At 41.7% G+C, this 15,779-nt stretch overlaps 1 protein-coding gene across 1 annotated transcript in view; it reads left to right on the forward strand.

Moving 5' to 3' along the window:
- ADGRV1 (adhesion G protein-coupled receptor V1) overlaps positions 1 to 15,779 on the forward strand; it is a 732,030-nt gene that overhangs the window by 373,586 nt on the left and 342,665 nt on the right. The window contains exons 60-61 of the mRNA XM_073580638.1: positions 3,442 to 3,606; positions 10,456 to 10,573. Of these exons, the coding sequence (XP_073436739.1) occupies positions 3,442 to 3,606; positions 10,456 to 10,573 (283 nt within the window). The remainder of the gene's footprint in view (positions 1 to 3,441; positions 3,607 to 10,455; positions 10,574 to 15,779) is intronic.

Consider the following 15,779-nt stretch of genomic DNA (forward strand, 5'->3'; position numbering starts at 1 on the left):
GGGCATAGACAGAGTCAGAAACCAGATCAAGCCGAGGTCAAAGCACGAGATAGCAATACAGTACCAAAGGATTAGAGAGAATGGATAGTCAGGACGTAGCAATAGATCAGAAAACCAGAACGGGCATTAGACGGTACAATAAGGGTAAACTGTAACGGAGTAACGATAGCCAAGCCAGGAGATCAGAACCAGAAAAGACAATGGTACCAAAACGAGAGACGGAGTACAGAGTGAAGGAACTAGCCCGGTCATACACGGGAAGCAAACAAACAACGCAGAGTACACGCACACCAGGGGTCAGACACACAAGAACAGCAGTATAACTGACAGAGAATGCTAGTTTGGAGTGAGTATAAATACCCCTCCCAGATCCAAAGAGAGGCCGGCAAAAGTTAACCCTGTGAGAACAGGACATTAACCATGTCCTAACCATGACAGAAATATGAATTTTACTGGATGGAAAGGGTGAAGTGGTCAAAAATGATGCTGAGAATGCCGAATTTTTAAATTCCTATTTTGCACCTATGTTCTCCAAGAAAGCAATTGTAGCATTAACTGATCTTCACGGTGCTATCGAAGGAATAAAAAAATCATATGCATTAATTTTTTTCATCTTATATTGTACTTTTTATCATTTTTTGCAGGATGCAGCTAGGCCCCTTTTGATTGGCTTGGTGTATTAGGGCGTCCGTCCCTGTGGGGTGCACATATATAGTGCTGGGCAGCCCGCCTGATAATATTATGCGTGTCATCAATAGGCTGTAAGCTGGACACTTTGCATCACACATACTGTACCTGTGTGACTGGCATTCTACGCAAGCCTCATTCATTTGTATTTTTTCTACTAGGCAGCCAACCCCTCCATAATCAGGTAGGTGTGTGCGTGGCTGTTATTATCAGGAGTTTGCACCTGTGCTGCCTCTGCCTTTATTAGTGAGGGCCTGCTTCATCCTGCTAGTGCATTTGTCATCTGACAGGTTTTGGGAAGACTGTATCCTTACGGTATGTGAATTTTTTTTTCAATTTTTCTATGTTAGCCATACTCAAAAAGTGATAATAAATGATTGCACATCCAATTGGAAGAGTTTTTCAGCTGGGATACCACAAGGCTCTGTCCTGGCCCCAGTGTTGCTCAACATTTTTATAAATGATCTATATAAGGGAACTGAAGGTAAAGTTATCAAATTTGCACATGATTCAAAGTTTGGTGGGATATCTAATACTAGAGAAGACAGAGAAAGGATTCAGAAGGATCTAGATAAGCTTGGACAATGGGCAGCGACTAATAGAATGGCATTTAACAAGGAGAAATGCAAGAGTCTACATCTGAGCAAGAAATTGAAAATTACGTCTACAGACTTGGAAGAATATAACTATGCAACAGCACGTGTGAAAAAGACTTTCGTATACTAATAGATCACAGATTGCACATAAGTCAACAGTGTGATGCAGCAGCAAAAAAGGCAAAATCTAGATCCCTTGAAGTAATTATTGCCGTTCACTCCTCATTGGTCAGACCTCATCTGGAATACTGTGTCCAGTTCTGGGCACCACATTTTAAAAAGGACATTCAAAAACTGTAGCAGAGGAGGAGAGTACAGCAGAAGAGACTTAATAGCTGCATTCAAATATTTGAAAGGATGTCACATTGTAGAGTGATCATCTTTATTCTCATTTGCACATGGAAACACAAGAAGAAATGTTATCAAACTGAAGGGAGAAGATACAGATTAGGTATTAGAAAAAACTTTTTGATAGTGAGGGTGATCAATGAGTGGAACAGGCTGCCACGAAAGAGGGTGACTTCACCTTCAATGGAATTCTTCAAACAGAGGCTGGACAGACATCTGTCTGATATGGTTTAGTGAATCCTGCATTGATCAGGGGGTTATACACGATGACCCTAGAGGTCCCTTCCAACTCTAACATTCTATGATTCCATGAACACCGCTGCTATATTCCCCTCCAATCACACTGACTGCCGTGAGATGAAAGCTGAAGGTGTAATTAGATTAGGCTCTGCTGTACTCTGCACAGTAGCAGGGAAAAATGTACACACTACCAGTGAAGAATCTCTGCTAACACCCTGATAGGATTCATAAGAGGGAAAAATTTAAAATAAATGCTACATTTTATTCAGCACTGCAACCACTATTCAATGATGTGGCTAGTTTATTTACCATGCTAAAACTCTTTAAGAGAATAGATAGGATTTTTTTAAGGTTCTCTTATAAATCCATTTATGACTTTCTTTAAAAACGTGTTCTACCTACTACAATAATAGTGGGAACCCATTTATTCATGAACACATAGGCTACATACTTGTGCACTGCCATATGGTGCCTAGTGTGACATCATATCCAGGAGTTTTTTCTGCCTTCAAGCAATGTCTTGGTGCATTAAGCAATATGTGAGTGTATATGTACATACATATATATATGTCACATATACTCGGTTCTCAGCACGTGACTTGGGTTGCGCCTGCAATGGTTAATCTATCTCCTCTCACTCAATTCAGCTTTCAACCTCTGTCCTATGCTGCAGTGGGATTATAAATCACACCCCAACACAGACCACGCACCCCGCTTCACACACGATGCCACCACTCACCGAACACACGGGCGATGAGTCCCGGAAGTACTACTACTACTGCCTGCGAATCACCAGGATCACACACTCTAAGGCTATGGATTCTTTTAGAGAATACAAGGTTCAAACTTATTAATGTTTTAAGCTTGAATAGAAAAGGTACAGTGCTTTCAATAAAAGGATATAAAGAAATATGGAAATAAAAAATGACATACAAATATGCAAAACAGTTATAAAATAAAAGGGAGACACTTAGAGAAATATCTAAACTTTGCAGTCTGGTATTCTGTTCCCTGAAGAGGGGGAATATAAAATGGATCACATCAGCTTGAATGCTCTCAGTCTGTGAACCCCTTTCTTTGTGGAGGGTCCCCCATTTATAGGCTCAGCCTGGAGATCAGATTTCTAGACCAGCCCTTCATGTTAATATTCTAATTCCTGGTTTGTGATTGGACTATGGCTATTTTCCCAATGAATACATTATTTTTTATAAATGCTCTTCATTTTAACCTTAATTCCACCTTGGTAAATAGAGAGTACCAGGCTGCAATTTGGTGTCTCCCTTCAAAGGCATAAGAGGTGTGAAATGGTTCCAATTCTGTGCTTTCTCACGAAGGCACCCTGGGGTCTGAGACCCTGAGGGCAGGAAAGCTGCCTTTGTGATATATAACATAGGTTATGACCTTTGTGAAGATCTGCTACAAATACATATTCCACTACTAAATATATATATGTATGTATATTTTTACTGCATACATGCAGGATTATACTACTGTAAATGGTACAGGGATTTCAGCACTAACTATACATCAAACATTGTGATACATATTTATGTTTTTTCTCATTTTTAAGGTTTTGGTTTCTGAACCACAGAGAACAGGAGACCCAGCTGGTGAAGTGTCTCTGACCGTGGTGCGGAGTCTAGGCGGTCATGGGGCCGTCAAAATCATTTGGATTGTAGAAGAAGCTGCACAATATGACCTGAGTCCTTTAAATGGCACTCTTATCTTTAATGAGGTGTGTAATTTGTAGGCATTGTAAATACTGCTCTCATTGTATGAGATGTGATTGTACAGATTCTTAATGCACTGAACAGCCTGGCAGAGAAAAAATGATGAATGAGAGGATGAGGCTCCTTCTCACACAGCCCCTATTGTCGCACAATACAATTACATAATCACTTAATAGTTCATGTAACACTTTGTGCTTTCGCTCCTTGTTATATAAAGTGAAACCTGCATAATACATTTCCTTTCAGTCTTTAATCACTGTACCCACTTATTTTAGAATGGAAATGATGACGTGTAGAAATCTGCTGCCGGTCAGTCTGTCCTGAAACCTTGTTCCTATTAGTTTGATCAACTAGTCATGAGTAAATCTTATAAAATACAGCCTTTAGCACAGAACATCTTATTTCTGATTTTCAGTTGTGGCTGCGCCTGAGGTTATAAGTGTGTAACTGCTGGAAGCAGCGCTGCGCTGAAAACAACTCTTCCAGGGTGTTGATTGATATCAGAATGGTTTAAATGAATCCATTGCTTTTATGGCCCTCCAGAGCTAATGGTTTAATGCACAGAGGGAGGATATAGACACCTGAGAGTCCATCAGAACACAGGAACACTGAGGTCGAATTCGCACAGCCGATCCCGTGGGCCTCAAGAACAGACCTCAACAGCCTCATAGGCATACAGTTGTGTGAATGTGTTTTCCCCTTCTTGATTTCCTATTCTTTTGCATGTCTATAACACATACCAAAGATAACACAAGGTAAACACAAAATGCAGTTTTTAAATGAAGGTCTTTATTATTAAGGGAAAAAGAAATCCAAATCTACATGGCCGTGTGTGATTGCCCATCCCCCATAAAACATAAATTTACTGTGGTTTATCACGTGGTTTGGAAGCTAAAGCTCCCGTCACACATAACGATGTCCCAGCGATCCCACCAACGATCCGACATAGATGGGATCGATGGGACATCGTTAGACAGCCCCAGCGATCAGGACCAGCGACGCTGGTTTTTGATGTAAACATCGGGTATCTAGGAGCCTGTCCTGTCAGACACATTAAAGATGTGTCTGACAGGATATCAGGACTCTTCAGACCTACAGATGACTACCCATTCCTGCTACTACATGTGGGACAAATGACACCGCAAGAAACGACCTGGAAACCATCTGCAGAGACTTTGAAGACTTAGGCAAGAAAGTGAAAGAACTGGGAGCGCAGGTGGTCTTCTCTTCCATCCTCCCAGTGGATGGCCATGGAACAAGGAGGTGGAATAAGATTCTGCAGGTGAACAACTGGCTACGTCCATGGTGCCGTCAGCAACGATTTGGATTTCTGGATCACGGAGTGAATTACCTTTACGATGGACTACTTGCTAGAGATGGGGTGCACCTTACGAAGACTGGAAAACATGTATTTGGAAGTGGCCTTGCTACACTTGTAAGGAGAGCTTTAAACTAGAACAACATGGGAAGGGAAGCAAAAGACCAGAAAAAGCCATACACCTGACAAATGCTATTGAGAATTCTGCTATTAGAAGTGGAAAGGAAGAACAAAGACAAAAGAATCTAATTAATAAAAATATTGGAGAAAGAGAAACCAATCACAAACTAAAATGTTTCTATACTAATGCACAAAGCATGGGCAACAAACAAGCAGAATTGGAACTACTAACACAGGAAAAGAAATATGATGTCATTGGAATCACTGAAACTTGGTGGGACAATACACATGATTGGAATACAAGACTAGAAGGATACAACTTATTTGCAAGAAACAGACTTGATAAACAAGGAGGAGGTGTCGCATTGTTTGTTAGAAACGCGTATATCTGCACAGAGATTGAAGCTTCAGAGACTGGGAGTTCTGTGGAAACTGTTTGGGTAAGAATACTAGGACAGAACAATGGAAAGGACACCATTGTAGGCATTTACTACAGGCTGCCTGTGCAAGCTGAAGATATGGATGAACTCTTTATGCATCAAATGGCCAAGTTCTCCAAAAAAATATGACATAGTTGTCATGGGAGATTTCAACTATCCAGACATTTGTTGGGAATCTCTCTCAGGCAATACTAGCAGGTCATGGAAATTCTTATCCTCTCTTGCTGACAACTTTATCTTCCAAAAGGTAGGGGAGAAAACAAGGGGAACTGCTACCTTGGATCTAATCCTTATAAACAGGGAGGAAATGGTTGAGGAGGTAAAAGTGGCTGGGACCCTAGGAGGTAGCGACCATGCTATTTTATAATTTTGGATAACTAGAGGAGGAAGACCTGTGAAGACTCAGACGTCAAGGTTAGATTTCAGAAAGGCAGATTTTAAGGGATTCAGAAAGAGAATTGGAAGGATCCAATGGCTGGATATCCTTAAAGACAAAAATGTCCAGGAAGGAAGGGAAATCTTGAAAAATGAAATTCTCAAAGCACAATTGTTAACAATTCTGAAAAGAGGGAAGAATAGGAAGCATTTAAGGAAGCCAGGATGGATGAACACAGAACTTAAACACATGCTAAAAAGGAAGAAAAAAAATGTTTATAAAATGGAAAGAGGGAGGCACATCTAAAGAAGAATATAATGCTGTCTGCAGAACCTGCAGGGCACAAATCAGATTATCTAAAGCTGACAATGAATTGAGGCTTGCAAGAGATGTCAAAAGCAATAATAAAGGATTTTGGGGATATGTCAAAAGTAAAAGAAAAGTCAAAGATGCTATAGGATTTTTACAGGATGAAAATGATGAAATGGTAAGACAGGATGTTGAGAAGAGCGAACTTTTAAATTCCTATTTTGCATCTGTTTTCTCTCAGAAAGGAAATGTAACATCAACTGTTCTTCATTGTCCTATTAATGGAATAGAGGAATCCAGGATATCTATAAACAGAAAGATAGTGAGGAAACACTTAGCTAACCTAAATGAATTCAAGTCTCCAGGTCCAGATGAATTACACCCCAGAGTACTGAAGGAGATAGCAGAAGAAATTTTTGAACCCCTCTCCATAATCTTTGAAAATTCTTGGAGAACAGAAGTCCCAGAAGACTGGAGAAGAGCAAATGTTGTTACTATCTTCAAAAAAGGGGAAGAAGGTGGACCCAGGCAACTATAGGCTGGTGAGTCTGACTTCTATACCAGGAAAGATCTTTGAACAAATTATTAAACAACAGTACCTGGATAAGAATGAAGTGATTAAACAGAGTCAGCATGGGTTTGTAACTAATAAGTCATGTCAGACTAACTTAATTTCCTTCTATGACGGAATCACTGATTGGGTGGATCAAGGAAATGCTGTAGATATAGTATATCTTGACTTCAGCAAAGCATTTGACAAAGTATCTCATACAATCCTTATTGAAAAAATGACTAAGTATGGAATGTACAAGGCAACTGTTAAGTGGATTCATAACTGGCTTAGTGATCGGACCCAAAGAGTGGTCGTAAATGGCTGCACATCCAGTTGGAAGAATGTCTCAAGTGGGGTACCACAGGGCTCTGTCCTGGGCCCTGTATTGTTCAACATCTTTATCAACGATTTAGATGAAGGAATTGAGGGTAAACTTATTAAATTTGCTGATGACACAAAGCTAGGAGGGATAGCTAATACTAGAGAAGAGAGAGAGAGGATTCAAAAAGATATAAATAAACTGGAGAAGTGGACAGCAACTAACAGAATGATTTTTAACAGGGAAAAATGCAAAGTACTACATCTGGGCAATAAAAATGAAAAAAGCATATACAGAATGGGAGGAATAGGCCTAAGCAACAGCACATGTGAAAAAGACTTGGGTATACTAATAGATCACAGACTGAATATGACTCAACAGTGTGATGCAGCAGCAAAAAAGGCAAATGCAATTCTAGGATGTATTAACAGAAGCATACAGTCTAGATCACGTGAAGTCATTATTTCCCTCTAATCCTCTTTGGTCAGACCTCATCTGGAATATTGTGTACAGTTTTGGGCACCACATTTTAAAAAAGACATCAACAAACTGGAGCAAGTTCAGAAAAGAGCAACCAGAATGGTGACCGGTCTGCAAACCCTGTGTTATGAGGAAAGGTTGCAGGATTTGGGATTGTTTAGTTTGCAAAAGAGAAGACTGAGAGGAGACAATAGCTGTCTACAAATATCTAAAGGGCTGTCACATTGTAGAAGGATCAACTTTATTCTCATTTGCACAAGGAAAGACTAGAAGCAATGGGATGAAACTGAAAGGGAGGAGGCACAGATTAGATATTAGAAAAAACTTTTTGACAGTTAGAGTGACCAATGAGTGGAACAAGCTGCCACGAGAAGTGGTGAGTTCTCCTTCAATGGAAGTCTTCAAGCAGAGGCTGGACAGACATCTGACTGGGATGATTTAGCGAATCCTGCTTTGAGCGGGGGTTGGACCAGATGGCCCAGGAGGTCCCTTCCAACTCTACGATTCTATGAGCCGCGCGACTCTTGGATACCCGACGTTTACATTAGAAACCAGCGTCCAGCGTCGCTGATCGCTGGTCTCTCGCTGCCACGCGCAGCAATGCGTGCTGGGCAGCAGGAGACCAGCGATCAAAAAACGGCCAAGGCTGCTCGAGCACGATCAGCGATACCCGGTAGGGGGGCCGATCGCTGATCCCCGTCACACAAAGCGATCTCGCTGGGAGATCGCTGATGTGTCACAAAATCAGCGATCTCGGGGGCCCTAAGTTCAAATTCCCTAGCCACAACCTGGTCTGATTACTGTCATGCATGTTCTCAATCAAGAAATCACTTAAATAGGACCTGCCTGGCAAAGTAAATTATACCAAAAGATCCTCAAAAGCTAGACATCATTAGACAATCTAAAGAAATTCTGAATCAAATGAGAAGCAAAGTAATTGAGATCAATCATCCTGGCAAAGGTTATAAAACCATTTCTAAATATTTGGAACTCCAGTGAACCACAGTTAGAGCCATTAGCCACAAATGGCAAAAACATGGGACAATGGTAAACCTTCCCAGTAGTTGCCGGACAACCAAAATTAGTCCAAGAGCACAGCGATGACTAATCCAAGAGGTCACAAAAGATCTCACAACAACATCCAAAGAATTGCAGACCTCACTTATCTCAGTTAAGGTCAGTATTCATGACTCCACCATAAGTAAGAGACAGGGCAAAAATGGCCTGCATGGCAAAGTTCTAAAACAAAAAACCACTGCTGAACAATAAGAACATAAAGGCCCATTTCAGTTTTGCCAGAAAACATCTTGATGATCCCCAAGACTTTTGGGAGAATTCTCTATGGACTGACGAGAAAAAAGTTGAACTTTTTGGAAGGTATATGTCCCATTACATCTGGCGTATAAGTAACACAGCATTTCAGAAAAGGTCTTAATCCAATTGAGATGCTGTGGCATGACCTTAAAAAGGCGGATCATGCTCTGAAACCCTCCAATGTGCTTAAATTACAACAATTCTGCAAAGATGAGTGGGCCAAAATCTCTCCAGAGCATTCTAAAAGACTCATTGACAGTTAACGCAAACACTTGATTGCAGTTGTTGCTGCTTAGGCCGGTTTCACATTAGCGCATTTTCAGCGCGCGCACGGCCGGGGGTAGCTCCGCCCCCGAGCCGGCTCTCTGCCCGGCGTGCCCGCCCCTTGCTTGTAGCGCCGCCTCCTAGCGGACAGCGGCGCCTGCGATCGGCGCACCCTATCTTTAGCATAGGGTGCGCCGATCGTGCGCAGGCCGTGCGCTAGTTGCGCTTTGACCTGCGCTGCGCACTTTTGACGGTGCGCCGTGCGCGCCAAAATCAAACTTTTCGGATTTTGGCGCGCACGGCGCACCGTCAAAAGTGCGCAGCGCAGGTCAAAGCGCAACTAGCGCACGGCCTGCGCACGATCGGCGCACCCTATGCTAAAGATAGGGTGCGCCGATCGCAGGCGCCGCTGTCCGCTAGGAGGCGGCGCTACAAGGAAGGGGCGGGCACGCCGGGCAGAGAGCCGGATCGGGGGCGGAGCTACCCCCGGCCGTGCGCGCGCTGAAAATGCGCTAGTGTGAAACCGGCCTTAGGGTGGCCCAACCAGTTATGAGGTTTAGGGGACAATCACTTTTTCACACAGGGCCCTGTAGGTTTGGATTTCTTTTTACCTTAATAATAAAACCTCCAAACTGTACTTTGTGTTTACTTGTGTTATCTTTGTCTAATATTTACTTTTGTTTGGTGATCTGAAACATGTGACAAGCATGCAAAAGAATAGGAAATCAGGAAGGGGGCAACCACTTTTTCACACAACTGTATATGATTCTGTTAAAGTTGGTTCAGTAGCTCCAAACCCAATCCGGACATCGCAGCCCATACTCAGTCAATATAAGTGGAGATGAAATGTTGGACATGCGAAAAATAATATCTGTTTTTTGCTGATTTATGACCCAAATCAACATTCAGTTCAATTTTGATGGGGTCTGTCAGCAAAAATCCGGTGAGAAGAATTCAGTAAAACTTGATAAAAGTCAGAGTCTTAGATAACGCTGCAGATAGCAATGTGAAGGGAAATAAAAAGCATATAAAACCCAAACAGTGCAAAATGATAACATTTTGTATTACAATCAATTGCAAAAGTTATTTTTAGACCTAAATGCATGCATGTAAAACAAAAAAATGTTCCTAAAGGCGTCCATAGTCATTAAAAATGGTTGCTATAGTAAAAATCCTCTAAGGCCCAGACTACAAAGAAACATCCTTTATTCATTATATTTCAGGCTTTGGGGCCCTGGTCCCGAGATTGATTTGGGATTACAACTTCAAGCTTTACTACATTTTTAATTTGTTATAATTTATGTTCTATTAATATATTTTCTCTTCTCTTAAATTGTTATGTTACTCATATTTTATTCCAGAGTGATATAAAAAAGACATTCACAATCCAAGCTGTACAAGATGGCCTACTTGAGGGAGAAGAACCCTTCACAGTTCAGCTGGTGTCAGTGGAGTACTCCGTCATCTCTCCAGTAGATGGTATGGCTTATTCACACTGCTGAGCTGTAGTATAACGTCTAATGACCTGTCCAAACTTCCTATACACTACAGCGCACTGTACAGAGGCGCCATACATCTGCTCACAATATGGCTAAAGCTGTGTAGCACCATAGAGGCTGTAGGGCACTTTACACACTCCGTTCACACAGCTGTCATGGCATAATAACAACTTACCAGCTCAAGTCCTACCCATTAGACATCAGCAGCTGTGCCCAGGAGCTGTGGTATGATCAGACCAGGTCCCTGTATGGTCAGACACAGCCATTACACAGTACACAGCAGAGGCACATTTATAAGATTATCTCAGCACAGGAATATTTTTTTAAACACATCAAATTGTGAAGTTTATTTTTATCCCAAGATCTATTGATTAAAATATACTTTTGTTCGTGGCACCAGCCCTTTAAGCAAGTTGAAGATGAAATGATCTCTAAAAGGCCTAAAGTTAAAGCATTTAAGGCAATATACAGGGGCCTCTCACAAAATTAGAATATCAACAAAAAGTTAATTTATTTCAGTTCTTCAATACAAAAAGTGAAACTCATATATTATATAGAGTCATTACAAACAGAGTGATCTATTTCAAGTGTTTATTTCTGTTAATGTTGATGATTATGGCTTACAGCCAATGAAAACCCAAAAGTCATTATCTCATTAAGTTATAATAATCAACAAAAAAAAACTGCAAAGGCTTCCTAAGCATTTAAAAAGCTCCCTTAGTCTCAGTATGCTCCACAATCATGGTGAAGACTGCTGACTTGACAGATGTCCACAAGGCAGTCATTGACACACTCCTCAAGGAAAGTAAATGTTGCATTTCATTTGGAAATCAAGGTCCCGGAGTCTGGAGGATGAGTGGAGACGCCACAATCCAAGCTGCTTGAGGTCTAATATGACGTTTCCACAATCAGGGATGGTTTGAGGAGCCATGTTATCTGCTGGTGTAGGTCCACTGTGTTTTATCAAGAACAAAGTCAGCGCAGTCATCTACCAGGAAATTTTAGAGCACTTCATGCTTCCCTCTGCCAACAAGCTTTTTGGAGATGGAAATTTCATTCTCCAGCAGGACTTGGCACCTGTCCACACTGCCAAAAGTACCAATACCTGGTTTAAAATCAACAGTATCACTGTGCTTGATTGGCCAGCAAACTTGTCTGACCTTAACCCCAGAGAAAATCTATGGGGTATTGTCAAGAGGAAGATGAGAGACACCAGACCCAACAATGCAGCTGAAGTCTGCTATCAAAGCATCCTGGGCTTCCATAACACCTCAGCAGTGCCATAGGCTGATCGCCTCCATTCCATGCCTCATTGATGCAGTAATTGATGCAAAAGGATGCAGTAATTCATGCAAAAGGAGCTCTGACTAAGTATTGAGTGCATTTACTAAACATACATTTCAGTAGGCCAACATTTCGGATTTTAAAATCATTTTTTCAGCTAGTGTGATAAAGTTTTCTAATTTACTGAGATAATGACTTTTGGGTTTTCATAGGCTGTAAGCCATATTCATCAACATTAATACAGGGTGGGCCATGTATATGGATACACCTAAAGTGAATGAGAATGGTTGGTGATGTCAACGTCCTGTTTGTGGCACATTAGTATATATATGGGAGGGGGAAAACTTCTCAGGATGGGTGGAGACCATGGTGGCCATTTTGAAGGTGGCCATTTTGGATTCAACTTTATTTTTTCCAATGGGAAGAGGGTCATGTGACACATCAAACTTATTGAGAATTTCACAAGAAAAACAATGTTCTGCTTGGTTTTAATGTAACTTTATACTTTCATGAGTTATTTACAAGTTTCTCTTTGTTTACAGCCATTGACATGTCACAGAGGTTAACACGTGAGGAGCGGATGACATCAAATTGTGTTGATGTCTAGTGAACGCAGTACCCGGGTCATTGCAGCAGATTTCAATGCAAGACACCCTGCGCATGAAAACTGTCACCATTCCCATTTCATTTAGGTGTATCCATATAAATGAGTTAAAAAATAGAAGTTGCGGACGGCACCGCTATTACCATATATCAGCTGATGGTATGCGTCTGGCAGCAAGCTGTCATCCAATGCTCCTGGGTGCTTGACCTCCCAGTGATCAAATAATTGAATCCATATGAAGAAAAAGGTCGCACTTGACAGGATGAAATATAGCTCCTTTATTGACACGTAGTTACATGTCAGGTCAGAGTAGAGTGGCAAGAGTGTTCACAAGCTGACAACGGCCGTTTCGTGCTGTTCTAGCGCTTCCACGGGTCATCCTGTCGAGTGCGACCTTTTTCTTCATAGGTATCCATATAAGTGACCCACCCAAAAAAGTTTGCCTCATCAGTGAACATAATGTTCTGTGTAAACTGAGGGTCCTTTTCCAATTTTTGTTTTGCCCATTCTGCAAATTCAGCGCTCCGAACTGCCATCAGTTGAACATTCCTTCGGCGGATATTAGCTACTCACAAATGGCACCCTTACAAAATCCAGCTGCTGCAGCTTCTCAACGAGGATGACCCAGATTGGCGTGCTGAATTTGCAGAATGGGCAAAACAAAAATTGGAACAGGACCCTCAATTTACACAGAACATTATGTTCAGTGATGAGGCAAACTTTTTTGGGTGAGCCAATTATGTGGATGCACCTAAATAAAATGGGAATGGTGACAGTTTTCTTGCGTAGGGTGTCTTGCATTGAAATCTGCTGCAATGACCCGGGTACTGCATTCACCAGACATCAACACAATTTCTATCCGGTCCTCACGTGTTAACCTCTGTGACATGTCAATGGCTGTAAACACAGAGAAACTTGTAAATAACTCATGAAAGAATGAAGTTACGTTAAAACCAAGCACACCATTGTTTTTCTTGTGAAATTCTCAATAAGTTTGATGTGTCACATGACTGTCTTCCCATTGGAAAAAATAAAGTTGCATCCAAAATGGCTGACTTCAAAATGGGCGCCATGGTCACTCACCACCCATCTTGAAAGCTTTCCCCCTCCCATATACTAATGTGCCACAAAAAGGAAGTTGATATCACCAACCATTCCCATTTTATTTAGGTGTCTCCATATACATGGCCCACCCTGTAGACTGGTTGGCTACTGACTGCTGGTACCCCACTGTCAGAACAGGACACTTTTACCCCTGTTAGTGGCTCAGAAGTGCACATTCCCGAATGCCGCTCCATTGATTCCCTACAGGAGTGATGGGAAAAGTCACGTACTTTAGCAGTCCCATAAAGAAGGTGTCCCATTCTGCTGATCAGTTGGAGTCCGAGCAGTCAAGCCTTCATCGATACATACGTTGTCATGACTTCTCTTCTTCAGACATCCCCTTTAATGCAATAATAAGGCAATCTGTTTAGAGTACACATACGACATTACGAGATAGCTGCAATAAGAGTTTCCAGGTGAACTACCATTTTTCTGTGCTGCAGAAAGTATTATAGGGTATTTTCTTAACTGATCAATAGACTGTAAGATGCAGCTTATACACTGACACAGATGGCCATACAGACGTGCCTATTGACCTACGTTATGTTCACATGCAGGTTTAACAATGTAGACTTACAAGTGATGGCTTTTGAAGTGCTAAATCTTGAGAGTTCCCGTGAAATTGTGCATAAAATGATAAAGATCAACCTAAATTTCTTGCAGAAAAATATTATATAAAAAATACATTTCTTTTTGGATCATGACAAATAGAAAAAAAGAAGGTGGCACTCACCGTTAAAAGACTTTTATTTCATCTGTTAAAAAACATGGAGCTAGGGAGAAGTGTGGAGAGCACAAAGCCTGAATGGCCGTTTTGCGCTGATTGCACTTCAACGGATCCCGAGTACTACAGTCATGGCCAAAAGTTTTGAGAATGACACAAATATTAATTTTTACAAAGTCTACTGCTTCATTTTTTCTAATGGCAGTTTGCATATACTCCAGAATGTTATAAAGAGTGATCAGCTTAACAGCAATTACTTGCAAAGTCAATATTTGCCTAGAAAATGAACTTTATCCCCCAAAACACATTTCAACAACATTGCAGCCCTGCCTTAAAAGGACCAGCTAACATCGTTTCAGTGATTGATCCATTAACACAGGTGTGGGTGTTGATGAGGACAGGGCTGGAGATCAATCTGTCATGATTAAGTAAGAATGACACCACTGGACACTTTAAAAGGAGGCTGGTGCTTGGCATCATTGTTTCTCTTCTGTTAACCATGGTTATCTCTAAAGAAACACGTGCAGTCATCATTGCATTGCACAAAAATGGCCTAACAGGGAAGAGTATCGCAGCTAGAAAGATTGCACCTCAGTCAACAATCTATCGCATCATCAAGAACTTCAAGGAGAGAGGTTCCCTTGTTGCCAAAAAGGCTCCAGGGTGCCCAAGAAAGACCAGCAAGCGCCAGGACCGTCTCTTAAAAGTGTTTCAGCTGCGGGATCAGGCTACCAGCAGTGCAGAGCTTGCTCAGGAATGGCAGCAGGCAGGTGTGAGTGCATCTGCACGCGCTGTGAGGCGGAGACTCTTGGAGCAAGGCCTGGTCTCAAGGAGGGCAGCAAAGAAGCCACTTCTCTCCAGGAAAAACATCATGGACAGACTGATATTCTGCAAGAGGTACAGGGAGTGGACTGCTGAGGACTGGGGTAAAGTCATTTTCTCTGATAAATCCCCTTTTCGATTGTTTGGGACATCTGGAAAACGGCTTATTCGGAGAAGACCAGGTGAGCGCTCCCACCAGTCTTGTCTCATGCCAACTGTCAAGCATCCTGAAACCATTCATGTGTGGGGTTGCTTCTCAGCCAAGGGAATGGGCTCTCTCTCAGTCTTGCCTAAAAACACAGCCATGAATAAAGAATGGTGCCAGAATGTCCTCCAAGAGCAACTTCTCCCAACCGTCCAAGAGCAGTTTGGCGATCAACAATGCCTTTTTCAACATGATGGAGCACCTTGCCATAAAGCAAAGGTGATAACTAAATGGCTCAGGGAACAAAACATAGAGATTTTGGGACCATGGCCTGGAAACTCCGCAGATCTTAATCCCATTGAGAACTTGTGGTCAATCATCAAGAGACGGGTGGACAAACAAAAACCTTCAAATTCAGACAAAATAAAAGCATTGATTTTGCAAGAATGGACTGCTATCAGTTAGGATTTGATCCAGAAGTTGATTGAGAGCATGCCAGGGAG

This window comes from Dendrobates tinctorius, unplaced genomic scaffold (genome assembly GCF_039654945.1).
Source record: "Dendrobates tinctorius isolate UK_male_01 unplaced genomic scaffold, ASM3965494v1 ptg000003l, whole genome shotgun sequence".
Taxonomy (NCBI): Eukaryota; Metazoa; Chordata; class Amphibia; order Anura; family Dendrobatidae; genus Dendrobates; species Dendrobates tinctorius.